Source organism: Natator depressus, chromosome 7, assembly GCF_965152275.1.
Source record: "Natator depressus isolate rNatDep1 chromosome 7, rNatDep2.hap1, whole genome shotgun sequence".
Taxonomy (NCBI): domain Eukaryota; kingdom Metazoa; phylum Chordata; order Testudines; family Cheloniidae; genus Natator; species Natator depressus.
The window spans coordinates 1,205,699-1,233,226 of record NC_134240.1 but is presented as its reverse complement, the minus strand read 5'-3'; the positions used below and the strand labels follow the sequence as shown (position 1 = coordinate 1,233,226).

At 66.9% G+C, this 27,528-nt stretch overlaps 1 protein-coding gene across 3 annotated transcripts in view; it reads right to left on the bottom strand.

The window, feature by feature from the left end:
• Positions 1-6,506: 6,506 nt before the first annotated feature.
• The window catches only part of LOC141990321 (laminin subunit beta-2-like), a 48,652-nt gene continuing 27,630 nt past the window's right edge, over positions 6,507-27,528 (bottom strand). For 2 of the 3 annotated variants that reach the window (XM_074957292.1, XM_074957293.1), the window contains exons 19-35: positions 26,469-26,661; positions 25,692-25,835; positions 22,877-23,108; positions 22,472-22,635; positions 19,533-19,757; positions 18,746-18,960; positions 18,445-18,541; positions 15,467-15,845; positions 14,815-14,999; positions 14,436-14,677; positions 11,782-11,985; positions 11,330-11,474; positions 10,875-11,082; positions 10,526-10,667; positions 8,056-8,232; positions 7,467-7,623; positions 6,507-6,774 (exon numbers count right to left, since the gene is read on the bottom strand). In XM_074957292.1, coding sequence (XP_074813393.1) covers positions 6,641-6,774; positions 7,467-7,623; positions 8,056-8,232; positions 10,526-10,667; positions 10,875-11,082; positions 11,330-11,474; positions 11,782-11,985; positions 14,436-14,677; positions 14,815-14,999; positions 15,467-15,845; positions 18,445-18,541; positions 18,746-18,960; positions 19,533-19,757; positions 22,472-22,635; positions 22,877-23,108; positions 25,692-25,835; positions 26,469-26,661 — 3,243 coding nt within the window. In that variant the 3' untranslated portion in view covers positions 6,507-6,640. The remainder of the gene's footprint in view (positions 6,775-7,466; positions 7,624-8,055; positions 8,233-10,525; positions 10,668-10,874; positions 11,083-11,329; positions 11,475-11,781; positions 11,986-14,435; positions 14,678-14,814; positions 15,000-15,466; positions 15,846-18,444; positions 18,542-18,745; positions 18,961-19,532; positions 19,758-22,471; positions 22,636-22,876; positions 23,109-25,691; positions 25,836-26,468; positions 26,662-27,528) is intronic. The other variant, XM_074957294.1, reaches the window with a different exon arrangement.

The window sequence follows — 27,528 nt, the reverse complement described above, 5'->3', positions numbered from 1 at the left end:
CACCCCCGGCCCCAGCATACCCCTGCCCTGCAGTGCCCCCCGCCCCAGCACACCCCTGCCCCGCAGTGCCCCCCGCCCCAGCCCGCAGCGCCCCCGGCCCCAGCATACCCCTGCCCTGCAGTGCCCCCCGCCCCAGCCTGCCACGCCCCCGGCCCCAGCATACCCCTGCCCTGCAGTGCCCCCCGCCCCAGCCCGCAGCGCCCCCGGCCCCAGCATACCCCTGCCCTGCAGTGCCCCCCGCCCCAGCCTGCCACGCCCCCGGCCCCAGCATACCCCTGCCCTGCAGTGCCCCCCGCCCCAGCACACCCCTGCCCCGCAGTGCCCCCCGCCCCAGCCCGCAGCGCCCCCGGCCCCAGCATACCCCTGCCCTGCAGTGCCCCCCGCCCCAGCCTGCCACGCCCCCGGCCCCAGCATACCCCTGCCCTGCAGTGCCCCCCGCCCCAGCCCGCAGCGCCCCCGGCCCCAGCATACCCCTGCCCTGCAGTGCCCCCGCCCCAGCCTGCCACGCCCCCGGCCCCAGCATACCCCTGCCCTGCAGTGCCCCCCGGCCCCAGCCCGCAGCGCCCCCGGCCCCAGCATACCCCTGCCCTGCAGTGCCCCCCGCCCCAGTCTGCCCCAGCCTGCAGCGCCCCCGGCCCCAGCATACCCCTGCTCCAAGGTGCGTGGTGCCCCAGCATGCCCCTGCCCTGCAGTGCCCCCCGCCTCAGCATACCCCTGCCCCACGGCACCCCTCACCCCAGCCTGCCCCCCGCCCCAGCATCCCCCCTCCTTGCAGCGCCCTCCACCCCAGCATACCCCTGTCCCACGGCAGCCCCCCTCCCCAGCATGCCCCAACCTGCAGCGCCCCCGCCCCAGCCTGCCCCCACCCACGGCGCCCCTCGCCCCAGGATGTCCCCGCCCCACCTGCAGGTGGCTGACGATACAGTAGGGTTGGGGTCCCTGCAGCCCACATGTGGAGGAAGCTTTCAGCCGCTCCGCTCGGCCCACAAGCAGGTCCCCGGTGACTGGGTAGCAGCTGCCCAGGGAGCAGCCATGTGGGGGCTCGGGGTACTGGCACAGGCCCCCCCCAGCACTGTGGAGAGAGGTCAGAGCTGAGAGGGGAGCAGCTCCGGGTTGCCCCAGCAGGGAAGTTTGGGGTCTGCACCCCACCCCGGGCAAGGGAGATGGGGGTCCGTGCCCTGTCCTGGAGCAGTGAGGCACCTCCCTGCCAGCCATGGAGGACACTGGGTCTGCCCCTTCATGCTGGGGAGCTGAGAGCTGTCTGCTTCGCCTTCCTGGTGAGCCCAGGCCTCCCTGCCTGCACAGAGCCAGCTGCCTTCGCCTGGGGACGGGGGGGAGGTGCCCTAGCATGGTGCCAGGGCCTCTGTCCTGGTGCCGGGGAGGAGGATGGTGCCCTAGCATGGGAACAGGGGGTGCCCTGGTACCACGGGGGTGGGGGCAGAGGGGGCTGCCCTGGCACTGCAGGGGTACAGGCACTGATGGGCACCGGGACCGCGCTGCTTCCCTTTGTTCTGCCATCACCCAGGAACTGGGGCTCCCTGGCGCAGAGCAGGGCCAGAGCCAGGGGCTGGTGGTCACAGACAGGGGTGGGGGCCATGCCGAGGGTCTGGCTCTAGGCTGCTCTGAGCCCCCCTTGGCCACCTGCCCTTGCCCCTCAGGCAGGGCCAGGAATGTGGCAGGCCGAGCCCTTTCCGCTGGCCCGGGCAGAAGCAGCTGCCAGCTGGAAATAGCCAGGCCCTCGCCCTCCCCGGCAGGCAGGCAGCCAGGGGAGGGGTGTCTTTGGTGGTGGGGGCTGCTGCATACAACAAGGCCCTGAGCCGCTGTCCCGGGGTCCAGGACCCTGACCGTGCTGCCCCGAGCAGGGCGCTGGCCGCCCAGCCAGGAAGAGGGGCCAGGATGGGGGTGGGCGGCCGGGCCTGGAACCCAGGAGTTTGGGGCTCCCTCCTCCCCGACCTGCGACACTACTGCTCATGGGAGGGCTGCAGGGGAGCTTGGCGCGCCGTGCCCCAGCACACTCCCTGCCCTCTGGCTGGGGGGCTGCTCACCCTGCACGGGAGGGGACAGCCCCGCCCCGCCCCCGCAGGCTAGTCCTGGGCACCCAGCCAGCTCCGGCCAGCCCCCTCCCCTGCCCCCTCTCCTACCACTGAGCTTCAAAGGCAGATGAGAACCGGCTGCCCTGGGGTGTGGCCCACCCGCTGCCCCCCACCCCCCGGCAGGGGCACGGCCTGCACCCCTCTCCCTAGCTCATGGCAGCACAGAGCCAGGCCGGCAGGGCTGTGGCGATTTACCGAGCTCTGGGGCCGCACTGGGGGGCGAGGGGTGGCTGGCAACTGGCACTGGGCACAGGGTAACAAGGGAGCAGGGCCAAGGGAGTGGAGGCCAGCGCCAGGCTCAGCTGGCAGAGGAGCAAGGCGGGGGGCACAGCTGGGACTGGACCCAGGAGTCCCGGCTCAGGGAAGAGGCCCAGGGCTCACCCCAAAAGCCTGCAGGCTCCTCCCCGCCCCACAGCTCCCTGCAGGGGATGGGGCCAGGCCACTGCCTGGCACTGACGCCCCACGGGGGATGGGCCAAAGATGAAGCATGAGCCCCAAGGGTGCCAGCAGGGAATGAGCCAGCGCGACCCCCACCTGGTAGCCCCGCCGCAGCTCCCCTGCCCCCTGACTGGGCTGCGCCCCGTGGCCCATACAGGGGAAGGCACGTGCTATCTGCACAGGGGGCCGCCGGGCAGCAGGGAGCGAGGGGCTAGGGACTGGGGGGGCCACAGGACCTAGGGGGATGAAGGGGGGGGCAACTGAGGGGCAGGGGCCGTGGGAGGAGCTGCCCTGCCCCAGATGTCCCAGGAACCCCCCACCCTCTGGCCAAGCTACAGCTTCCCTGCCCCCCAGAGCCTAGACCACCCACCCAGGAGACAGAGCATCTGGGGCGGGGTGGGGCGGGGCTGCACATCTGGGGCGGGGCGGGGCGGGGCTGCACATCTGGGGCCGGGCGGGGCTTCCCTGGTCCTGGGCATCACTCAGGGCCCCCGGGGTCCCGCTGCCCCCCGCAGGCCGGGCCGGACTCACCCGCCAGCAGCCAGCCCCACAGCCTCATCGGGGCAGCCCGGGTCCCGCTCGCCCTTCGCCGCAGGCTCCTCTTCCACCCTGCGGGACAAGCCAGTGAGCGGGGCCGGGCCGGGCCGGGCCGGGCCTCCCGCAGACCCCCGGGGACGCGCCCAGCCGGGCCCCGCTCACCTGCCCGGTCCGGTCCGGTCCGGCGCGGCTCGGCTCGGCTCGGCTCTGCCCCGCTGTGCCCGGGCCCGAAGTTGGGAGAAGTTGGCGCCGGGCCGGAGGGAAAGTGCGGGGCGGATCCGCCGCTGGGATCTGGGGCCGCGGCCAGGGGAGGAGCCCGGCCGGGGGGGCTCCCGGGGGCGGCGCCTCGTAGGGGGGCCAAAGGGAAAACGGGACCCCCGGCCGGGGGCAGTCGCCAGTCGCTGGAACCCCGCCCCTCCCCCATCGCCTCTCGCCCCCCCTCCCCCCGCCTCTCACCCCCCTCCCCCATCGCCTCTCACCCCCGCTCGCCCCCCCCATCGCCACTCGCCCCTGGGCAGGTCCCGGGAGCGAACGGGACAAAGGCCCTCGGGCCGGGACAGGGCTCCAGAAAGGGCAGGGGCCGCGAAGCACCCTGGGACAGGGACACTGGCTCGGGGTGCAATGGGGCGAGCGACACAGCCCCGCCCCATCCTGGCCCTGGCTGCAGCGGGGGGTGCCCGCAGTCAGGCACAGTCCCCTGCAGGCAGCCGGCAGGCCCAGACGTGGGGACCCCAGGGGGCGCAGGCCCGGGAGCCGTAGCCTGGGGGCTGAACTGGGGGGCTGCAGCACCCCCTGGTGTGACGTGGTTTCCATCGTATCCAGGGTTTGCAGGTTGGCTCCATGGCTCAGCCCGCCCCCGCCCCAGGCACATTGCTCCTGTGCCCCTGGCCAGCGGGCGCAGTCCCGGGGAGCCAGCCAGCACGCGTGTGGGGAGCCGGCGGGCGTGGGGAGTCGGGGGGGCTAGGGGAGCCGGCGGGTGCCGATGTGGGGAGTCGGGGGGCGTGGGCCCAGGGGAGCCAGCGGGCGCCGACATGGGGAGTCGGGGGCGCAGGTCTAGGGGAGCTGCCAGGCGCCCATGTAGGGAGTTGGGGGGGCGTGGGCCCAGGGGAGCCGGCGGGCACCGACGTGGGGAGTCGGGGGGCGCGGGTCTAGGGGAGCCAGCAGGCGCTGACATGGGGAGTCGGGGGGCACGGGCCCAGTGGAGCCAGCGGACGTCCAGGTGGGGAGTCGGGGGGGCGCGGGCCTGTGGGCACAGCTCCTGTCCAGATGGCTCCGGCTTTCCCCCCGCGCTGGCAGGGCCGGGCTGGAATGCAAGTCTGGCGGTGGGGGGAGGCCGCAGGACAGACGCTGGCAGCCAAGGCCGGATTTCAGTCAAGGGCGGCTGGGCCAAATCCCGCCCCCACCCCGCCTGCTACAGCCCAGCCGGAGGGTTTGGGAAGCTGCGTCCCTTCCTCAGGCCCCACCCTCCCCAGTGGCCTGTCTCAGCGCCCCGCAAGGGGCCCCTGTATGACCAGCCCCTGCGCCCTGCCACAGAGCCAGCTGCATCTCAGCAGCGGGCAAAGGGTCCCTGGATAACCACCCCCCACCCCCAAACCCAGAGGCAGGCGCCTCAGTGGGGAACGAGGGGTGTTGTTGAACTAATACGGCATTGAGGACTCGGTCCAGCCTCACGCCGGGGCAGCTAACACCACACTGGTACCTGCTGGCCTTACGCTGTCCCCACCCCATGCCAGGGGGTGGGTGCTGCCCAGCTGGCTGCAGCCTGCGTGGAGCCAGGGGCGGGGGTGGCGGTTGGATATTCTTACTACAAAGAGCAGCAGCGAAGTGGTTCCCAGCCGTGCCAGCTACTGTGGTCCTTACGGGTCAGTGTTAACACCCCACGGTGCTGGATGGGGCCACCCTGAGCTATTGGCCCAGGCCGGCAGTGCGGCACCGGCCCTGCTTGGGCAGTGGACACTGAGCCCTTGGGTCTGGGCCCCAGTAAATATCCCTGCTCGGGGCTGCCCTCTCTTGGGCGCATGGGCCCCAGACCTGGCTGCAGCCTGGCTGGTGCCATGGGCAGGCTGGGTGGGTTTGGGACGGGGCCCGCGGGTGTGACGAAGTGGGAATGTCCTTAATGTTCTCTCTGAATACTGTGTGTGTGCCTCAGTTTCCCCATGGCATTTCTTAAGTCTCTAGGTGGGGGGATAAGGGGGTGTGATTGTGGCAGAGCCCTAGAGGGCCAGTGTGATGGTGTCTGCACAGAGAATGGCCGACACCCTGTCTCCTGGCGACTGATGGCCTGGGCCCCTCCTCTGCAAAGGGGCCAGCTGGAGAACAAAGAGACCAGGTGGCCTCCTGGCCCGGGAAAGAGACAAAGGCCAGAGGAGGGGCGGGAGAGTTTCAGTTTGGAGCTGGCTGGGGAAATGGAGGGAGGCCAGAGGAGGCTCTCGCCTCCTGCCCCCCAAGACGGACCTGACTGAGGGGTCCTGTTCTCTGCACCTACAAGCTCTGTGTTAGACCATGTTCCTGTCGTCTAATAAACCTCTGTTTCCCCGGCTGGCTGAGAGTCACGTCTGTCTGCGGAGTTGGGGGGCAGGACCCTCTGGCTTCCCCAGGACCCCGCCCGGGCGGACTTGCTGTAGGAAGCACACGGAGGGGCAGGAGATGCTGAATGCTCCGAGGTCAGACCCAGGAAGGTGGAAGCCGGGTGAGCTTCCTGCCCTGGAGACAGTCTGCTCAGAGAGAGGAGGCTCCCCCAGAGTCCTGCCCGGCTTCGTAGGGAGCAGGTCCAGAGCATGGCCCGGGGACTGTGGGGCACAGTCAGCATGGGGCCGCGGCTCCCTTTGGGTGCTGGGGCAGAGCCCGGCGCAGGTGCAGAGGCTGGCATGTGACACAGAGCAGCCGGGGCCACGGGCTCAGGCCTTTATTTGCAGAGTACAGGGCTGCTACAGACGCTGGCCGGGGCAGAGCCTGGAGCCGCATGAGGGGGCCCCTGACAGATGGGGCCTGCACCTGGCTTCCCACTTGCTCCCTAGCACACTGCTGGGCCCCACGGGACTGCCTGCCCACGAGGCCAGAGCACCCTGGCTGCCAGCTGGCACAGCCCATGGGCAGGGCGGGCACCAACGGGGCACAGAGCCGGCTGCCAGCACAACTCCTGGCTCCCCCTACGGCAGGCACAGCGTATGGGGGCTGTGGGGTGGCTGGGGCATCCCTGCCAGTGGAGGGGCCTGCACGCCAGCTCTGAGCCCCAAAGCAGCGCGGGCACTTGGCTCTGCCCCCCCTGTGAGGCACTCCCCAGCCCCACCCGCTGTGCTGTGGGGGAGGGGCAGGAAATAATCCCATGAATGTCTGGGATGTGGGGGCAGGACAACGCGGCCCAGAGGGGGAGGGGGCAGGACAACGCGGCCCGGCGGGGGAGGAGGGGGCAGGACAATGCAGCACAGCGGGGCGGGGGGGGGACAGGACAGCATGGCCCGGCCGGGGAGGAGGAAGGGGCAGGAGAGTGCGGCCCGGCGGGGGGGGACACCGTGGAGGGGAGGCGCAGAGGTCCAGACTGGCCGTCGGGCCCGGTGGGCGATGCCCTGGCACTAGCAGGTGGCGTAGGCATTGGCCTTCTCCCGGATCTCCTCCAGCAGCCCGGACACCCGTCTCTCCAGCGCCTGCAGCCGCGTGGCCTTGGCCTCCAGCGCCTCCTCGCCCTCCTCAAAGCGCCGCTCCAGCTCTGCAGACAGGCGGAGACAGGGGTGAGCCCCCCAGCATGGCCGCAGCACCGACGGGGACCCGGGCCCTTCGCATGGCACAGCCAGCCGTCACACAAGCCTGGCCTGCAGCCCCCCACGTGGCATGTGCCCGGACCCCTCCCAGAGAGCCCACGGGGCTGGGCACGTGTGAGTGGGGGGCCAGAGGGGCCCTCGGGGGGCGCGTGGGACCGGGCAGGTGTGAGTGGGGGGCCAGAGGGGCCCTGGAGGGAGCACGTGGGGCCAGGCAGGTGTGAGTGGGGGGCCAGAGGGGCCCTCAGGGGGGGCGTGGGGCCGGACAGGTGTGAGTGGGGGGCCAGAGGGGAGCGCGTGGTGCTGGGCAGGTGTGAGTGGGGGGCCAGAGGGGCCCTCGGGGGGGGCGTGGGGCCGGGCAGGTGTGAGTGGGGGGCCAGAGGGGCCCTGGAGGGAGCGCGTGGGGCCAGGCAGGTGTGAGTGGGGGGCCAGAGGGGCCCTCGGGGGGGGCGTGGGGCCGGACAGGTGTGAGTGGGGGGCCAGAGGGGAGCGCGTGGGACCGGGCAGGTGTGAGTGGGGGGCCAGAGGGGCCCTCGGGGGGGCGTGGGGCCGGGCAGGTGTGAGTGGGGGGCCAGAGGGACCCGGGGGGGGGTGCGTGGGGCTGGGCACTGCTCCTGCTGCCCCAGCCATGCGGCCCGGGTACCTTCCAGCTTCCTCTGGCTGCCGCTGGCCTTGTCCAGGATCTGCTCAGCGTCCTGCAGGAGCCGCGTCACCCGGCGCAGTGCGGCGTCCGACGCCCCGGCCAGCCCGCCCACCTTGCTCTGCAGCGCCGCGTGCTGCCGCACCGCCTCCGCCAGCGCCTGGGGGCAGAGGGGACAGGCTGACACCCAGCGCCAGGCTCGCAGGGTCCTGCCCTCTGGGCGCGGGGACCCACGGCCCACTGCTGCAGGGAGGGGGAGGGGTATGAGCAGACTGGTGGGCGGGGGGGAAGGGTGTGGGCTAGCAGGTGGGTGGGAGGGGTGCTGTGCGGGGAGGGGCACCAGCAGGTGGGGGGGAAGGGAGAGCATGCTGGGGAGGGGGCACCGGCAGGCAGGCGGGGGAGGGGGATGGGGTGAGTTGGGGAGAGGGTGCTGGGGGGGGCACTGACAGGCAGGCGGGGGAAGGGAGGGGGTGGGCTGGGGGAGGGTGCTGTGTGGGGGAGGGCGTGGGCTGGCATCCAGGAGCCAAGGGGAGGGGTCACATGCTGGGAGCAGCATTTCAGGCCCCTGCACCGGGGGACCGGGGGCTCTCACCTGGCCCAGCACCCTCGTGGCCGACATGGCTCGCTCAGCTTTCTTCTTGGCCTCCTTGGCCAGCCCCCGGTTGGTCCTGGACTTGTCCTGCAGGGCAGCCACGTGCGTCGCCAGCTCCTGCAGGGCACTCAGCACCCGCGACTCCTTCTCCTGCAGCCCCCGGAGCCTGCGCTCGGCCTGCACCGGAGAAAGGGGGATTGGGCTGGAGCCGGCAGGACGAGGGGGCCCCTGCCCGTGCCACCCCAGGTCCCACCCGTCCCTGCAGCGCGGCCGCTGCAGGCTGGCCCGTGGGGCTGTGGCCCGGTCCAGCCCAAAGGAAACCCGTGGAGCAGTCGGACCCGGCCTGTGTGAGCCCCCCCTGGCCCCGGCCTCAGGGCTGAGAGTCCACACAGCCCCAGCGAGCCCCCGGCCCGGCCCAGCCCCAGGGAAGAGCCCTCTGGCCAGGAGCAGCTGGGGCAGGGACTGGCTGGGGAGGGGAGGGCTCCAGGCAGCAGAGGTAAGGGGGGTTCAGGGGGTGGGGATGCCCTGGTGTAAGGATAAAAAGAAAAGGAGGACTTGTGGCACCTTAGAGACTAACCAATTTATCTGAGCATAAGCTTTCATGAGCTACAGCATCCGATGAAGTGAGCTGTAGCTCACAAAAAGCTTATGCTCAAATAAATTGGTTAGTCTCTAAGGTGCCACAAGTCCTCCTGTTCTTTTTGCGGATACAGACTAACATGGCTGCTCCTCTGAAACCTGGTGTAAGGATGAGGCCTTCCTCTGCAGCCACATTAAAGAGCAGCTGAGCAGCAGCCATTAGCTGAGCAGCAGGAAGTCCCATCCTCACAATCCATCTACATGACAGTAACACAGTGTCAGAGCGGCTGGCAGGAAGGCGACCCTGTCCAATGGCCCCCAGGATCACCAGACACAGAAACAGATCTTAAGGTGGTTAAAGAAAACTTCGTTTGATGGCGTCTGTTTGGCAAGAAACCACTTCTCAATAGTTGTGGTTGTGAAACCCTCATTTTTTGTATTGTTTTGTCATTATGGCGCCCACTTCCCCATTGTTTGTCTATCTGGTCTCTGTCTGGTTCTTTGACTGTTTCTGTCTGTTACATAATTAATTTTGCTGGGTGTAAATGAAGGTGGTGGGGTAGGATTGGGTAGAGAATTTTGTTACACTATGTTAGAGAAGAATGAGGGGGGATTTGATAGCTGCTTTTAACTTCCTGAACGGGGGTTCCAAAGAGGATGGATCTAGACTGTTCTCAGTGGCAGCAGATGACAGAACGAGGAGGAATGGTCTCAAGTTGCAGTGGGGGAGGTTTAGGTTGGATATTAGGAAAAACTTTTTCACTAGGAGGGTGGTGAAACACTGGAATGCGTTACCTAGGGAGGTGGTGGAATCTCCTTCCTTAGAAGTTTTTAAGGCCTGGCTTGACAAAGCCCTGGCTGGGATGATTTAGTTGGGGATTGGTCCTGCTTTGAGCAGGGGGTTGGACTAGATGACCTCCTGAGGTCCCTTCCAACCCTGATATTTTATGATTCTATAGGGTTGGTTAGTAATGTTTCAGTCCGATGCTTGGTTACGGCACAGCTAAGCAGGACTCAAGTTTCACTATATAAACTGGGGTCCAAGAGGAAGTTCTCTGGGAACCAACTCCAGGACACAGCCCCACGATCAGAGCTGCCAGACCTCAACAAATAAAAGGAAGTTTTTCTTCACTCAGCACACAGTCAACCTGTGGAACTCCTTGCCTGAGGAGGTTGTGACGGCTAGGACTATAACAGGGTTTAAAAGAGAACTAGATAAATTCATGGAGGTTAAGTCCATTAATGGCTATTAGCCAGGATGGGTAAGGAATGGTGTCCCTAGCCTCTGTCTGTCAGAGGGTGGAGATGGATGGCAGGAGAGAGATCACTAGATCATTACCTGTTAGGTTCACTCCCTCTGGGGCACCTGGCACTGGCCACTGTCGGCAGACAGGACACTGGGCTGGATGGACCTTTGGTCTGACCCAGTCAGGCCGTTCTTATATATGTTCTTAACGCTCTGCCAATGACACCGGGCAGAAACTGGAGTGCCTCAGATGACCTGATCCTGACTGGCCATCCAGACAAGTTACTGGGCGTGGTGAGCACGGTCTGTGTGGCGTGTGCCGTCTGGTTTGGGTGATTGTTAATAAATAGAGGTGACGTAGGATATTACAGTGTAAGGCTCTTCCACTGGTAAAAGGTCCTGCACACCTGCGGAAGTAGTGTACACCTGGAGCCCTACGCATTGGGTAAGGCTGTGGGGACTTACAGCGACCAGGCCAGTGACACCGGGAGCCCTACGCATTGGGGAAGGGTGTAGGTGCTTTTCGCCTGGAGCCCTATGGCCTGGGAAAAGGTGGGGTGCCATAATGTGTGTAGGTAACACCGGGGCAGGAGAAGCCTGGCTTGGGGGGGCCAGAAGGGTCCCCAGGATGGCAGAGCCCCTCACCTCCTTCACTCTGCTCTCCACGCCCCGGACTGCCTTCTTGGTGCTCTTCAGCGCAAGCCCTGCCACGGACACCTGGACCTTCGCCCCCGCCAGCACCTCCTGTGTAGCCGTGATCACCCCCCTCACGCTCACTGCTTGGTCCCTGGGGGGGGCACAGGACAGCATCACCCTCAGGGCACCTCCCCACCCCTGCCCCCACAGCGCCCCCTGCTGGGAGCCCCCCACAGCCAGTGCCCTGCCCTGCCCCCACAGCGCCCCCTGCAGCGAGAGGTTGGGACCAGAGTAGCCAGAAACTCCCCCCACACCCTCAGCTGGTGCCCCTGCCCTGCTCCTGTCCCTGGTAACTCACCTGGCCTGCCCTGCCCGTGTGAGCAGCTCCTGGGCGGTGGCCAGGCTGTGGGCCGTGCTGTTCAGGACAGCATCCACCCCATCCAGCTGCCGGATGCTGTCCTGGATCTCCTGCAGCAGGTGCCGGATCCTGCTGGGGCTGCTGGGCAGGGAGATGTTCAGCACCTGCTGGGCCACCAGCTCGATGCTCTCCGGGTCGGCTCCCTCCTCTGCAGACAGGGACAGCCCTCAGCATGGGCAGTGGGTCCTTGGCATGCCAGTGGGGACAGGCCGGGGCATGGCTGGGCACCCACAGGACCTGCGGCAGCCGCTGACTTGGGCCCTGGTTCACCCCATGCCTGCCCATGGCTTGGCCCAGCATAGCAGTGCCCTGGGACGCCCACCATGCCAGGCTGCGCAGGGCACCGGCACTCCTGGGAACCCCAGGCCCACCCCAGCTCAGCTCCGGCTCCATACCTGCCAGGAAGTCCTTGATCTTCTGGATGAATTCTCGCAGCCTGGCTGTGGACTCCTCCATGTGGCCTCTGGCTGTCTGGGACCCATCCAGTGTGTCCTGGGCTCGTCTCCTGGTGCCCCGGGCCAGCTCCTGGATCTCCTGCACCTGGAGGGGACTCACAGCTGATTGCTCCAGGCTGGTGCCACACCCAGCATGGGGGGAACGAGCCAGGGGCTGCCCAGCTGGGAGCACAGGCATGTGACTGGCACATTTGTGCGTACGCAAGGCTGTGGGGGCGAGGGCACCCAGCCACAAGGGTGCCCAGCCCACAGGTGTGCGAGGCCAGGGAAGGCTGTGCACTAGCAGACCCTGTGAGACACACACTCACCAGGACCCCTGCAGCTCGAATCACAGGCCTGATGCCTGAGGAGACCATCCCCACCCCTGGTGACGGGACCCACCCCTGCCGTACCTTAAGGGTGATGGTACCCAGCTGCCCAGCCGTGCTTTCCAACTGGTGAGAGACATCCTGGGCGGTGCGCAGGGCCTGCGTGGAGATGGGGAGCGCCCCCCTGCAGCCTGGGCCCCCACAGCGCCGCTGCCCGGAGTCATTCTGGCAGGAGGCCCCTCCACAGGGGGCTTGTTCGCAGCCTTGATCTCCCTGCGCCCCACAGATCTGCAGGCAGAGAGCGCATGGCAGGGGGTCAGCCGGAGAGCCAGCCAGCCCTGCAGGGCCCCAGGGGAGGGAGGCAGAAACCTGGGCTTGCCATTGCACTCACTGAGGGCCCCACACCTGGGAGGGAGGCTGCGACAAAGGGGGAATGATTTGTATGACTCCTGAGTGTGCCTCAGTTTCTCCCGATGCTCCACATGGCTACCGGGGGCGGGGAGGAGGACTCAGTTTGCTCTCAGGGCAGAGGGAGGCCTGTTCTTGTGACACAGCAGGGAGGCGGGAGTCTTGACCTGGGAGTGTTGCAGGGGAGTTTTACTGGGACTGTCTGCATTGGGGAGGGGAGACGTCCCTTGAGAGAGGATACCTGAGCCAGTAACCTGAGCCGGGAGGGGGATGGGGCCAGGTGACCCCTTCTGTCCGGGAAGCTGGACAAAGGCTGGAGGAGGACCCGGGGGAGGCTGGGGGAGTCGGCTGGAGGGGGTTCAGTTTGGAGTTGGCTGGGGAAGAGGAGGGAGCCCCAGGTCTGGGGTTTTAATCTCCCTGCCCCCCAGAAGGTCCTGACTGAGGGGTCCTGTTTGTGCCCACAAGCTCTGGTCTGGACTGTGTTCCCGTCATCTCTAACAAACCTTCTGTTCTACTGGCTGGCTGAAAGTCACGGTGAGTCGCAGGAAGTGGGGAGCCGGGCCCTGACTCCCCCTCACTCCGTGAGGGTTCTACACTAGGAAACCAAGCCAGTGTCACCACATCGCTCAGGGGGCTGAAAAATTGCCCTCCTGGAGCGACGCAGTGCCCCGAGCTGAGCCCGGTGGAGGCAGTGCTAGGTGGACGGGACAGTTCCCCCAGCGATCCTGCCACCCCTCTCGGGGAGGGGGATTGGGACAACATGGGAAAATTTTGTCATGTTTTTATGAGGCCTGTCTGTGCCTCGGTTTCCCCGCAGTGCTGCATGGCTCCCCAGTGGGTGGGGAAGGGCTGGTTGCTCTCAGGGCAGGCAAAGCGATGTGGGCGTCTGGGCCTTGCTCCCCATGTCAGTGGGGGGTCTGAGAAGACACTGGCGACTGGCACCGAGCACACAACGCCCCAGAGGGACCTGGATTCCCTGCCGCCCCTGGGGGGCTGAACAATCCCCAGCTGAGATCAAAGCACTGGTGCGGGGGAGACCTGGGGCTCTCCCCTGGGCTCTGCCGAAGGAGGGCGGACAGCCAGAGCGTGCACCAAGGGGCTCCCTACAGCTGGCTGGGCGCTGGCTGAGCAGGGTGGCCGATGCTGCATCCTTCACGTCTCTGTGCCGCGCTGGGGGACAGCGCGGGGTGAGCGTCACTGCAGCTGCTGGGCACGGGGCATCGGGCCCTGCACAGTGGGCAGGGCTCTGCCTGGCTCTGCCTCAGGGGGACTAGCTGGGCAGAGCTCACGGGGCGGAACAGGGGCTGGAGCCCAGAGGCCCGGTGTAAGGGGGCGGGGAGGCCACGTGGCTGACCCTGGTGGAAGAGTGGGGCCCCTTGGGGGGCTGGCCCACGGAAGGGCTCCTCCCAGGGACTGTTTAAAAGCTGGGACCTTGCACCGACCCTATGGATCCATGACAGAGGGACACCCAAGCCCTGTCCCCGCACTCCCCTGCCTTGCCCCAGCTCTCTCCCTGGAGGGGCTCCTTGGGGTAACCCTGCCCTGGCGCTCGCCCCTGCAACGCAGCAGCACAGAACGCTGCCCTGGGGCGGGCCGGCCAAGGAGGGGGGCATGAGCCAGGAGGGGGCTTGGGATCCACCCGAAGGGGCAGTTGGAAAGAGCTGTAGGGGAAGGAGGAGGATGCAGAGGCTGGAGCGGGTGGAGCTGGGGAAGGAGGTAGGGGATCAGATAACTGACGAACTGGGAAGTGAGAAGGAGGAAAGCAGGAAAAGAGGAAAGGTCTGAGGCCAGGAGAAGCAGGAAAGTCAGACCTAGCTCTGGGAGCAGACACTCTTGGGGCTTGTCTATACTGCGACGTTGTCGACAAAACTTTCACAGGTACTTAAAAAAGCCCCCCCGTGAAATTCCCGACGCAAGTGGTAGTGTGAATGCCTTTGTCAGCAGGAGTGGCAGGCCCGGGCGGCGCTTACCTCAGTCGGCTCCCCAGGAGCGGTGACATCTCTGGCTCCTAGGCAGAGGTGCGGCCAGGCGGCTCTGCATGCTACCTCGCCTGCAGGCGCCGCCCCCACAGCTCCCATTGGCCGCGGTTCCCGGGCAATGGGCACTGCGGAGCCGGCGCTCGGGGGCAGCGTGCAGACCCCCCTGGCTCTCCCTGTGCCTAGGGGCAGCCCGCCCCCCAGCCAGAGCCCTGCCCCCTCCTGGGCTCCTGCCCTGCCCCATCCGGCCTCTCCTCCCCAGGGGCCCAGCCCGTCCCCCAGCCAGAGCCCTGCCCGCTCCTGGGCTCCCGCCGTGCCCAATCTGGGCTCCCCCAGCCCCCCCCCCCGGCTCACCTTCTCGTTGAGCCTGGAGACGCTGAGCACAGCCGCCCGCTTCTTGGCCTCCCGCAGCGACCTCCTCTGCGCTGCCAGGCTCCGGCGGAAGGTGTCACCTGTGTCGCGCAGCAGCCCCTCCGCGGCCTGCCGTGTGCGCTGGGCCTGCCCCACCAGGCTGGCTGGCCCCTGCACCGAGGCACTGGCCCGCTGCGCCGCCTGCCTCGAGCGCTCGGAGGAGGCCCGGATGCTCCGGTAGGACTCTGCCAGGGCACAGGAGCAGGGCATCAGGCCAGGCCACGGAGAGTTCTGCCCCTGCATGGCCAGGGAGACGTGGCTGCACTGCCTGGGGGCTGGGCAGGGCAGGGAGGGGCTGCTGTGGGGACTCTGTCCCTCTTACCCCCAAAGCTGGCCCCCTCCCATCTTGCCAGCTGCTCCTGCTGGCGGGAGAGGGTGAGGTTCAGCTCCCGCAGCTCCCTGCTCAGGCTGGCCAGGCGGCCCCTCTGCTCCGCGTCCGCTCCAGCCGGCTCATCCAGGCGCCCCTCCGCAGCCTGCAGCTGCTTCCACACCTCGTCCATGTCCTTCCTGGGGGCACAGCTCAGAGTGGGCACAGGGCGGGACCTGCCCCCAACCCTGTCCCAGGGCCCAGGTCCAGCGGCCAGGCCCTTCTCCCCAGCACACCGGCGGGCACATGGGCGCAGGAGACGGACATCCAGAGGGCTGGCCAGAGCCAGCGCCCGGCGCCCTGGGAGGGAAAGCAAGGCCCATGAGTAGCTGCTGGCAGTTCAAGGCACAGCTGCAGGAGGAGTCTGCGCCAGCCCCCTCATGCCAGCCTTGCCAGTGGGGCTCAGCCCTGCACCCACACAGGGTCTCCATCTCCTTGGCCTCTGCTGGGCCTGCTCGCGAGGGGCCAGCCATGCCAGCTGGGGCAGCAACATGGGCATCTGCTTCCAGCCCAGCAGGCGGGAAGGCAGGACCAGGCTGGTCCCGCCGGGTGCTCAGGGTAAAGGGTCCCGTCGCCGAGCCCCTCCCCCCCGGTGCCGCCCCCTTGCCTGGTGCCGTCCAGCCGGCGGCCCAGCTGGCGCAGGAGGGGGGTGCCCTGGCTGCTCCCGTCCCCGACCAGCCGCTCCGTGCTCCTCAGCTTGCTCTCCAGGTCCTGCAGGCGGCTGTTGCTGAACTCGGGCCCGGGGCCTCCCTCCTGCAGCGCCCGCGCCTGCCCCTGCAGCTGGCGCAGCCGGTCGTGCAGCCGGTCCAGGGCCAGGTCCCACTGGGCGAAGCAGGGCGGGCAGCGGTCGCAGCGGGGGAAGTTGTCCTGGAAGCCGCGCTGGCAGTGGTCGCAGCGCTGCCCCGTGAAGCCGGTGCGGCAGGCACAGCGCCCGCTGAGACGCTCGCACTGCGGGCTCTCCACCCCGGCCGGATGGCAGTCACAGGCTGCCGGAGCAAAGGGGGCACGTCACAGCCTCGCCGCAACCCCTGCCGGAGTCTGCACACAGCCTGGCACACCAGCTGCCGGTGTGTGGGGGGGTGTGATAACCCTTTGACTGCTGACCCCTGCCCGAGCCACTCCCATGGCAGGGGGCAGGTCTCCAGCCGTGCCCCCTGTGACGAAGTGGGACTGTTCTTAATGGTTCCTCTGAATAGTGTGGGGGTGCCTCAGTTTCCCCTAGGCAGTTCTTAAGTATCTAGGGGGTGGGGTAAGGGTGTATGATCCTTGCAGAGCCCTAGAGGGCAGGTGTGTGCAGGGGTCTGGACCCAGAGAATGGCCGACACCCTGTTTCCTGGCACCTGATGGCCTGGGCCCCTCCCCCCTGCAAGGTGAGAGTTAAAGGGTTGGAGAACAAAGGAATCCGGTGACCTCCTGGCCTGGAAAAGGGACAAAGGCCAGAGGAGGAGGGGCTGGAGGGAGTTTCAGTTTGGGGCTGGCCGGGACATGGAGTGAAGGGCAGATGGGGTTGTCTGGCTCACTGCCCCAAAATGGACCCAGCTGAGGGGTCCTGTTCTCTGCACCTACAAGCTCTGTGGTAGACCATGTTCCTGTCGTCTAATAAACCTTCTGTTTTACTGGCTGGCTGAGAGTCACGCCTGACTGCGGAGTTGGGGGGCAGGACCCTCTGGCTTCCCCAGGACGCCGCCTGAGCGGACTCGCTGGGGGAAGCGCACGGAGGGGCAGAGGAGGCTGAATGCTCCGAGGTCAGACCCAGGAAGGTGGAAGCCGGGTGAGCTGTGTGTCCTGCAGACAGGCTGCTCCCAGAAAGGAGACTTCCCCAGAGTCCTGCCTGGCTTCATGGGGAGCAGTTCCAGAGCATCGCCCAGGGACTCCGTGACACCCCCCCACCCCAGCTCTGACAACGCAGCGAGGCCTTGGCTGCACCAGCTCTGCAGGCTCCACAAAGGCCCAAAGTCCCACGCCCTTCTCTGGGGGGCAGGGGGCTCAGTGAGGGCAGAGCAAAGCAGCCTGTCCAGCATGGGGACCCCTCTGGCTCGCCCCCATCCCCCTGTGGCTTGCCTCCCACCCCTCTGGGTTCACTCCCATCCCCTTCTGACTCACCCCCGACCCCCCTCCCAGGCTCACCCCCATCCCCCTCTGACTTGTCCCCCACTCCTCTGGGCTCAACCGCACTGGGCTCACCTCTCAGCCCCCTCTGGCTTGCCCCCTGTGAGGTTAGGAGTGTGATATCATATCTCATTGACAGGTGACACAGGGCCAGAAAGAGTTAATGACCTCCCAGACTGACCTGACCCAGGGCCCAACTTTAGAGACTGCTTAGGAAGAGATGGAAATGAGGAGAGCTGTGACTGCAGCCCGCACTGCTAGAGAGAGAAGGGGAGATGCTGGCTCAGGGCTTGTGATGTCAGCAAACGAGTCTTGTCTATTGCCACGGCTTTGATTCAAAGATCAAAACAGGAGTGTGAAGATCTAGGAAGACACTGGAGGGCAATAGTGTTGTTGTCTCTCTGTCTCGGGGAAGCTTGGGGTAACCTGTATCTGAACCGTTTAATGATAAGTTACCCTGGGCTAATTGCCAGGATGTTTGGGAGAAGGAAGGTTGAGCCCGTTGTCTTCTCAGGCCAAGAGGCTGCTGGAAATGTACAAAAGGCCTGGGACCCGATCCTTCTTCATCTCAGATCGGCTTTGGGTTTCAAGAAGGGGAAACCCTGAGCCATAAGGATTGAGATCCCCGGTCACTGATGGGAGTCACCCTGAACATGGACATTGGACTGTAACCTCTGGGCTGTTTCTAAAAGGACGTTTGGCCACTACAGACTCACCATCTCTGCTCGGTATCGTGACCTCAAGAACTGAACTCAGGTCGGTCTGTAGACTGATCTTTCTACCAACTCTCTCTCCCTTTTCTTTTCGAATAAACTGTAGTTTAGTTAACGAGAATTGGCTATCAGCGCGTATTTGGGGTAAGATCTAAGTTATCATCGGACCTGGGTCTGGGGCCTGATCCTTTGGGATTGGGGGAACCTGCTCTCTTATATGATGAGAGAAGATCTTCAGTAATCATCATCGTATCTGACGTGTGTCCGGAGGGAGGCCTGGGGCTGGCACTTTAGGGGCACTGCGTTGTGTGGACGTCTGAGTACCCAGGGAGGTGATACAGAGGCTGGTTTGGTAACTCTAAGGAGTGGAATATCCACCGGCGTTCGGGGTTTGTCTGCCCCGGTCTGTTTGCAGTTCACCCTGATTGAGTGACCTCAGCTGGCTCCCACGGGCAGCATTGTGAGCCCTCCGCATGGCTCACCCCTCATCCCCCACAGCTTGCCTCCCACCCCCCACCCCTGGGCCCACCTTCATCTCCCGTCTGGGCTTGCCCCCTGCCACCCCTTGGTCTAGCACCCGTCTGGCTCTCCCACCACCCCCTGTGCCCCCCTCCTGGCTTGCCCCCCCCCACTCCCCTCCAGCTCACCCCCCATCTCTTCCAGGTTTCACACCAGACTTTCCCTCTGCCCCGCCCCCCCCCCGGCTCACCCCCAGGACTTGCACTCCAGGTCTCCGCCCACATCTCCCCCCACACACACTCACCCATGCACTCCCGCTCTGGCTCGCCCCAGTGCTCCTCCTGGCAGTCGGCACAGGTGCGGCCCCCGAAACCTGGCCGGCATGGGCACTGCCCTGTGAACTGGGGGGCAAAGAAGACACTTAGGTGGAGCAGAGGGAGCCCGGGCACCCCCAAACACAGGCCTCCCTGGGCCCTGCGCAGCCCGATGGCCCCACAGCGCAGCCTCCCCATGCAGTGCCCAGCAGGGCACGGCCCAGGCCGAGCGCCAGGCCCTGCTGCATGCCAGGCGGCACCCAGCCCCTGCTCCCTGGCACAGGCACTCACCATGTTGCAGCCTTGCTGCAGGGAGTGGGCTGGGTGGCAGCTGCAGGGCTCGCAGCCCTGCTCCCCACCGAACCTCCAGAAGCCGGGGGCGCACTGGTCGCAGTTCTTGCCCACCACGTGGACGCGGCAGGGGCAGCTGCCCGTGAGCTGGTCGCAGTAGCAGGTGCCGGAGGCGCAGTGGGCAGGCAGCGTGCCCAGCTGGTTACAGGTGCAGCCTGGGAACAGCAGCAGCAGGATTAGAGGGGCAGGGGGGCAGGGTTCAGCCCCCTCCCTCTGCCCACAGATACCCACAGCCCCAGGGCACTACCATCTCCCACACTCAGGAACAGGGCCGTGCTGGGCCCTCTCCCCCCGAGTCTGCACAGTGCCAAGGCCTGGGACCCCAGCCCCATTCCCTGTGATGAGATGCAAGGCCCTGCCCCACCCCACTGTGCCAGGCCCAGCCCCGTCCCTCCCCACAGCCCCGTCCCACTGTGCCAGGCCCAGCCCAGCCCCTCCCCATGGCCCCGCCCCACTGTGCCAGGCCCTGTCCCGCCCCTCCCTACGGCCCCGCCCCACTGTGCCAGGCCCTGTCCCACCCCTCCCCATGGCCCCGCCCCACTGTGCCAGGCCCTGTCCTGCCCCTCCCTACGGCCCCTCCCCACGACCCCACCCCACTGTGCCAGGCCCTGTCCCGCCCCTCCCCACGGCCCCGTCCCGCCCCACGGCCCCACCCCACTGTGCCAGGCCCTGTCCCGCCCCTCCCCACGGCCCCGCCCCGCCCGGCCCCCCCGCCCCGCCCACTCACGTCGGCAGCTGCGCTGCGGCGCGTTGCCGTGGTAGCCGGGCCGGCAGGCGGCGCAGCGGGGCCCGTCCGTGTGGTGCAGGCAGCGCAGGCACTGCCCGCTGCGGGGGTCGCAGGCCGCGGGGTCGCTGGGGTCGATGTTGCTGTTGCACTGGCAGGGCCGGCAGCCCCCGCCCCCCGGCCCTGGGGCCCCGAAGTAGCCGGGGGAGCAGCGGTCGCAGCGCGGGCCTGGAGGCGACACCAGAGACGCTCACGGCCTGCTGGGCGATGCCCCGGAGCGACACCCCGGCCCCCGGCCGCCTCAGGGCCCAGAAACGCCCCCCCGCCTCTGAGCCCCGCGCCAGGAGCGTGCTGCTCGGCTGGAGCCCCCGGGCCTGGCGCCGTGGGGCCCGGGGCCGACCCCACGCACACATCCCTGGGACGGCTGCCCAGGCCCCAGGGCCAGCCCGGAGCCCCGCCCCGGCCCTCCCTGTCGGGCAGCAGGAGCCCCCCGCCCCGCCCCGGCCCTCCCTGTCGGGCAGCAGGAGCCCCCCGCCCCGCCCCGCCCCGCCCCGGCCCTCCCTGTCGGGCAGCAGGAGCCCCCCCGCCCCGCCCCGCCCTGTCGGCCGGCAGGAGCCCCCCGCCCCGCCCCGCCCCCGCCCTACCTGTCAGCCAGCAGGAGCCCCCCGCCCCGCCCCGGCCCTCCCTGTCGGCCGGCAGGAGCCCCCCGCCCCGCCCCGCCCCCGCCCTACCTGTCAGCCAGCAGGAGCCCCCCGCCCCGCCCCCGCCCTCCCTGTCGGGCAGCAGGAGCCCCCCGCCCCGCCCCCGCCCTCCCTGTCGGGCAGCAGGAGCCCCCGCCCCGCCCCCACCCTCCCTGTCAGCCGGCAGGAGCCCCCCGCCCCGCCCCGCCCCGGCCCTCCCTGTCGGCCAGCAGGAGCCCCCCGCCCCGCCCCGCCCCCGCCCTCCCTGTCGGCCAGCAGGAGCCCCCCGCCCCGCCCCCGCCCTCCCTGTCGGGCAGCAGGAGCCCCCCGCCCCGCCCCGCCCCGCCCCCGCCCTCCCTGTCGGCCAGCAGGAGCCCCCCGCCTGCCATGAGCAGGGCTGGCATAGCGCCCAGCCTGCAGCCGGGGCTGCTGGCAGCAGCAGGTACTGCTGTGACGGTGCTCTCCACGTGATTTTACGGAAATATGCGAACGAGTGTGACTATGATGTAACTGGAATATGCTTCAGGCAAAAGGTCTCTGGTACAGGGTCATTACAAAGCTTATAATCTACTGAGTGCGGTCATCCCATTTGTATGAATGTAACATCCTTGTATCTGAAACTAGAAATATGAAATATAACTCTGAGGTCCTATTGTAATTATGCAAAGTGTGGGCCATTAATGGTGGTTTGGTATCTTGGCTCCCGTTAACCACGACAATTGACTGTAGATGGCTCTGTTTACTTGCAAGCCTTCCTGTGAGTCAGGCCGGGAAGAATGAAGGCTTGGGGTCTCCCGGGACATGTGACCATGTCACCTGGTACTAGAATCCATCTTAAACCTGGGGCTTTTCTGTTTAGAAGGAGGGGTGGGGACCCAGAGAGACAAAAGATTCCCCCCTTGTGCCAAAGCTATATAAGGGGGTGGAACAGAACAAAGGAGGCTGGAGTCATGTGAAATCCCCTGCTTTTCACCTAAGATGCCTGCTGGAACTAACAAGAACTGTACCGGGGAAAGGACTGGGCCCAGACTAGGAAGGAGTCTAGTCTGTGAAAGAAGCTTATTGGAACATCTCTGAGGGTGAGATTTCATTTGTATTCAGTTTCTTAATGTATTAGGCTTCGACTTGCGTGTTTTGTTTTATTTTGCTTGGTAACTTACTTCATTCTGTCTGTTATTACTTGGGGAACCGCTTAAATCCTACTTTTTATACTTAATAAAATCACTTTTGTTTATTATTGAACCCAGAGCAAGTAATTAATACCTGGGGGTGCAAACAGCTGTGCATATCTCTCTATCAGTGTTACAGAGGGCAATTTATGAGTTTACCCTGTATACGCTTTATGCAGAGTAAAACAGATTTATTTGGGGTTTGAACCCCATTGGGAGCTGGGTGTCTGGGTGCTGGAGACAGGAGCACTTTTAAGCTGTGTTCAGTTAAGCCTGCAGCTTTTGGGGGACCTGGTACAGACCTGGGTCTGTGTTTGCAGCAGGCTGGTGTGTCTGGCTCAACAAGACAGGGCACTGAAGTCCCAAGCTGGCAGGGAAAATGGGCTCAGAGGTAGTCTCAGCACATCAGGTGGCAGTCCCAAGGGGGTTTCTGTGACCCAACCCACTACAACTACATCTCCAGTGGGGCAGGCTAGGGGGCTGCACGTGGTGGGAGGCAGAGCCCAGCCTCGCCTCCCTCTCTCTGTGCCCGCAGCCCCTGAGAGCTGGGGGAGGCCCTGACCTGTGTGATAACCCAGAGGAGGTGGATGGGTCCCTGGAGCCCTGAGCTGGGTCCAGAGAGCAGTTGGAGGGAGCCAGGCCCAGCTCTTTCCCCTCCACAGAGTTGGGGGACTCCTGCCCCATGTGGTGCCCCCCAATCTTCAAGGTGCAGCGCAGGCCGGCTCTCTTCTCCCCCAGCAGCTCCCAGAGCAGGCTGTGCTGCCTAGCATTGGTGGGGGCGGCCTCGCAGGGTTTGGGTCTCCTGATTGCTCTGCCCGGCAGCCGCCCGTCCTTGGGGATGCCCCGGGGCAGCTCCACAGAGGCTGAGCAGCATTGCATGGGATCGAAGGGAAAGGCCCTTCTGGAGCCGAGGGCACCCCCTGCCCACTGGCCCCGGCTGCTGCCAGCCCCGCGGCCTCTCGAACAGCTGAGAGGGGCTGCCACCTGCTCCCCCATGCGGTCTCCCCGAATAACGGGGCTGTGCCCAGCCCCATGACCCCAAGAATGGGGGGGCAGTGCCCTGACCCCGTTATCCCCCTCCCCCACTGCTCACCCGTATAGCCTGGAGCACACAGACAGACGATCTGATTGGTCTCCTTGTCGGCGTGGCAGGAGTTGCCATGGTAATGCCGAGTCCCAGGGTACCCCGGGCATGGGCAGGGCCGGCACTGCTGCCCCGAGCCCAGCACCGGGTCGCCATAGTAACCCTCCAAGCACCTGCCCACAGCACAGGGAGAGAGAAGAGGGAGATGAATATCCACGACCAGGCCCCCCACTGCTAATCCTTGTCCCCACGGCCAGCCTTCCCCCCCACCTGAGGTAGCCCACACCCTGGCTGCCCCCCAGCCAGCCCTCCACGCTATCCCCCATTGCGTCTTCATCACCCAGTCCTCAACAGCTACCCCCCCAGCGGGACCATAGCTGTGCCCCCCCCCCCCCGTGGAGCCCGCACACCCACCTCTCACAGTGGGGCCCTGTGGTGGCATCGCGGCACCGCTGGCAGGCCCCGGAGTGGGGGTCGCACTCCGCCGAGTGCCCATTGCAGTGGCAGGGCCGGCAGGCCGGAAAGCCCCACTGGCCCCACGAGCACTGGTCGCACCGGCGCCCCACGGCACCAGGCTGGCATCGGCACTGCCCGCTTACGGGGTCGCAGAGCTTGGAGACCGAGCCCTCGGGGGAGCAGGCACAGCCTACGGGACAGATGGGTGGGCGTCACCCAGCTGGGCAGCCAGACGGACAGCGAGCACGCCCAGAGCGCCCCGCACCCAGACAGACGGACACAGACGGGGCCCGATGCCTGCAGCGTCACTGTGACAAAGTGGGGATCTTTAAAATATTTTTATGAATCCTATGTGTGCCTCAGTTTCCCTGGAGGAAGAGCAAGACCCCAAAGGGCTCTGGTACACAGCAGGGGTTCCTCCTGGAGACCTCCAAAGGTGGGGGTGTAGCCCCGATCGTGTGGGTCTGTGTCAGTCACTGTCCTGGATAGTGGGCTTTCCCTGTCTTCTCCTGTCCTCCACTGAGATGGGTCTGCCGGCTGGGACAGCTGGGTGGACAGGTAGGGGCCTTGGTTGCCAGGTGCTGGATTCCTCATTGTCTTCCCCATGCTCCACTGATAGGGGGATTGAGGCCCAAGCAGCTGGGGACACCCTCCCTCTGTCTGCTAGCCTGCCCCAGAGCACACAGCCCTCCCCCTCCCTGCAACAATGCAGCACAGGGGAAACTGAGGCATGCAGGCTTCATACCAGTATTACAAACTGTTCCCACTTTGTCACCTTCTTCCCCCTTTGCGACCCAATGGAGCGGGATCACATCAGCCAGTGACCCCCCAATGTTATCCATAGGTGCCCCAGCATCTATCCCATCCCTTTGGCCGCTGGCCGGCCAGGCATTTCCAGGATCCGCCCAGCACCGTCGGCAGTTTCCAGTACACCATTCAGAGCAGTGTCATGTCCTCTCGGAGGTCGGCGCTTTTCGGGGGCACTAGCAGGGGCCACGGGGGAGTTTCCATGCTGCCCTTTGCCATCCCAAACCTTTGGGTTTGAAACCAGGCTTGGGTCCAGCCACTGCCCCTCCCCCTTGTCTGCCAGGGAGCGAGGAGGGCAGTGACCCCCTTCCCCCAGGGGTCAGCCAGCTGCAGCCCTGGCCCTACGTTGGGCAGGGAGGGACCCCTGGAGCACTTGGGCAGATCAGAGAAGGTTTGTCCCCCTACAAGGCTGGTTGTACCCCAGTCATGTTTGATGCCCTGGGGGTGGGGAAGCCGGGATGCAGGATGCTCCCGCATGTGGGCAGGGCCCTCTGGAGTCGTGTCCCAACACTGGGACTGGGTGTATGCAAGGCCCCCACCTCCCCTTGGGGTAACCTGCTGCCCCCAGGACAGAGCCCTCTTAGCCTCCCCCCCCCGCCCCGTGGGCTGGAATTTGGGCTCTCTTGGGGAGACCCCACCACGGCCATGGCCCCCCTCAGAGCAGGTGTCTCTGGTACCAGCAGCCACCTCCCAGCTGCTTTCCCCTCCCCTGGGGCCTCGTCTGGCCGTGGTCCTGCCCTGCCTGGGGGCTCAGCCCTGCCCCTGCACCCTGGGACAGCGTCTGGGCCCATAGGACTCAGCTCCTGTGTGTGGGCGGGGGGAGGGGGGATTCCTCTGCCCCACTCAGCCTGGGGTCTGGGCTCTGGTTGCAGACAGGCAGGTGTCTAGCAGCCCTTCCTCTGTGTTACAGGAGGGGGAGCCCCTCCCTCCGCCTGCCAGCCGATCTATTGCCTTCCCTGGCCCCTGCTCTGAGCCTGGCTGGCATGGGGCAAACCCCGGCCTGACCCGGGACAGAAGGAGAGCTGCAATGCCCCCTCTTCCCAGGCCCCAGGCTCAGGCCAGGCCCCTTTGCGTCCCTTTTCTCGGGGAAAGCCAGGGGGAGTGAGCGAGTGGCCGGGGGTCTCGGAGAGCCGAGATGGAACGTGTGTCGGAAAACGGCCCGAGTGGGCCCGGGGCTGGATGAAACAGGGGGGCGAACTCGTCCTCTGCCCAGCCAGGCAGTAGGGTGACCAGGCGAAAAGGGACCCTGGCAGCTCCAGTCATCCCGCCGACAGGGCCATTAAAAACCCGGCCGGCGGCGCAGGGCGGGCCCGGGGCTAAGGCAGGCTCCCTGCCCGTGGGCACGAAGGCAGCACGCACCGCACAGAGCCGCCTGGCCGCCCATGCGCAGAGAGGCCACAGAGTCGCGGTAAGCGCCACAGTGACCCCGCATCCCAACCCCCGCCCAGATCCCCCTCCTGCACCCCAAACCTCTCAACCCTGGCCCCACCCCCCTGCCAGAGCCCTCATCCCCCCTGTCCCGCAACCCCCTGCCCCAGCCCAGTGAAAGTGAGTGAGGGTGGGGGAGTGGGAGCAATGGAGGGAGGGGGATAGAGTGAGGGAGGGCGGGGCGTGGGGGGGGCCTCAGAGGAGGGGCGGGGCAGGGGTGTGAGTTCGGTTTTGTGTGATTAGGAAGTTGGCAGCCCCGCAAGGCAGCTGCAGCTCCAGCCCAGCGAGCGAAGGGTGCGCCCAGCCCTTGGGAGGGACGCAGCCACAGCCAGCTCCTGGGCACCGGGGGTGGCAGACGGGGGGGCACACATCCCCTTTGACTCTCTTGGGCTCAGGCACATCCCCCCCAGGGGAGCACAAGGTGGGGTTCATGGGAGACAGCCCTGGGGTGGGCAGATCCATGGCAGTCACCCAGACAGACCGACCGACGGGGCCGGTGCTCCCAGGGCGACATGGGGACAGACACACAGGTACTCACGGCTGCAGCCGGAGGGCCCCAGTCCATACGTGCCTGGCGCACACTGGTCACAGCGCCGGCCGATCACGTGGGGTTTGCATGGGCACTGCCCACCCACTGGCTGGCACACGCTGCTGGTGGAGCCTTGGGGTTCACACTGGCAGGCTGGGGAGAGAGGGGGACCAGTGGTGCTCATGGGGACCCCCTTGGCATACACAGGAAGAGAAGTCAGGAGTCCCACCCCCCCAGCGCTGGTCTCACGGAGGAGCGCGCTTGGCAGAGCCCCAGGGCAGGGCGTTAGTTGCCATTCGACCCACTCAGCCCCCCAGCAAGCGCTGCCCCCCCAGAGTCCTAGCCCAGGGAGCCTGCCCCGCTGCCCAGCACTCCCCCAGGGCCCTGGCCAGCACCCCCCCCGAAGGGCCTCCTCCGGCCAGCACTCCCCCAGGGCCCCACCCCCCCGGCCGGCACTCCCCCAGGGCCCCGCACCTCTGGCCGGCACTCCCCCAGGGACCCCCCCCCGGCCAGCACTCCCCCAGGGCCCCACCCCCCCGGCCGGCACTCCCCCAGGGCCCCGCACCTCTGGCCGGCACTCCCCCAGGGACCCCCGCCCCCGGCCGGCACTCCCCCAGGGCCCTGCCCCCCCGGCCAGCACTCCCCCAGGGACCCCCCCCGGCCAGCACTCCCCCAGGGCCCCGAACCCCCAGCCGGCACTCACCCAGAGACCCCTCCCGGCCAGCACTCCCCCAGGGCCCCGGCCAGCACCTCCCCCAGGGCCCCGCCCCCCCGGCCGGCACTCACCCAGGGCCCCATCGTGCAGCAGGGCGGAGATGCTGCAGAGCAGACGGGCGCACATCTCGGCCAGCGCTGGCATGGTCGCCATGCGGAACGCCTCCTGGCACGTGTAGCGCTCCAGCTCCTCCCGGTGCTGCACCGCTGCCGGCTCGCTGCCACGGAAAGCCGGCAGCTCCAGCACTCGCGGCAGAAGGACGAGCTGGGAAGGGAGAAGCATGAGCGCAAATGTGGGGCCCAGCCTGTGGGGCACGGGCTGGGCAGGGCAGCAGGCTGCACTAGGCCAGGAATGTGGGGGGCAGGGAGTAGGCCAGGCTGGGCTAGACAGGCTGCGGGGGAAGGTGCGGGGGGGGGGCACTGGACAGGCTGCACTGCAGGAGCGGGAGGCACTGGACAGGCTGTACTTGGGAGCGGGGGGCACTGGAGGAGTGGGGGGCACTGGACAGGCTGCACTGCAGGAGCAGGAGGCACTGGACAGGCTGCACTGTGGGAGTGGGGGGCACTGGACAGGCTGCACTGCAGGAGCAGGAGGCACTGGACAGGCTGCACTGGGGGAGCGGGGGGCACTGGAGGAGTGGGGGGCACTGGACAGGCTGCACTGGGGGAGCAGGGGGCACTGGACAGGCTGCACTGGGAGAGCGGGGGGCACTGGACAGGCTGCACTGCAGGAGCAGGAGGCACTGGACAGGCCTCACTGTGGGAGCGGGGGGCACTGGACAGGCTGCACTGCAGGAGCAGGAGGCACTGGACAGGCTGCACTTGGGGAGCGGGGGGCACTGGAGGAGCGGGGGGCACTGGACAGGCTGCACTGGGGGAGCAGGGGGCACTAGACAGGCTGCACTGGGGGAGCGGGGGGCACTGGAGGAGTGGGGGGCACTGGACAGGCTGCACTGCAGGAGCAGGAGGCACTGGACAGGCTGCACTGCGGGAGTGGGGGGCACTGGACAGGCTGTACTCAGGGAGCGGGGGGCACTGGGGGAGCGGGGGGCACTGGACAGGCTGCACTGGGGGAGCAGGGGGCACTGGAGGAGTGGGGGGCACTGGACAGGCTGTGCTCGGGGAGCGGGGG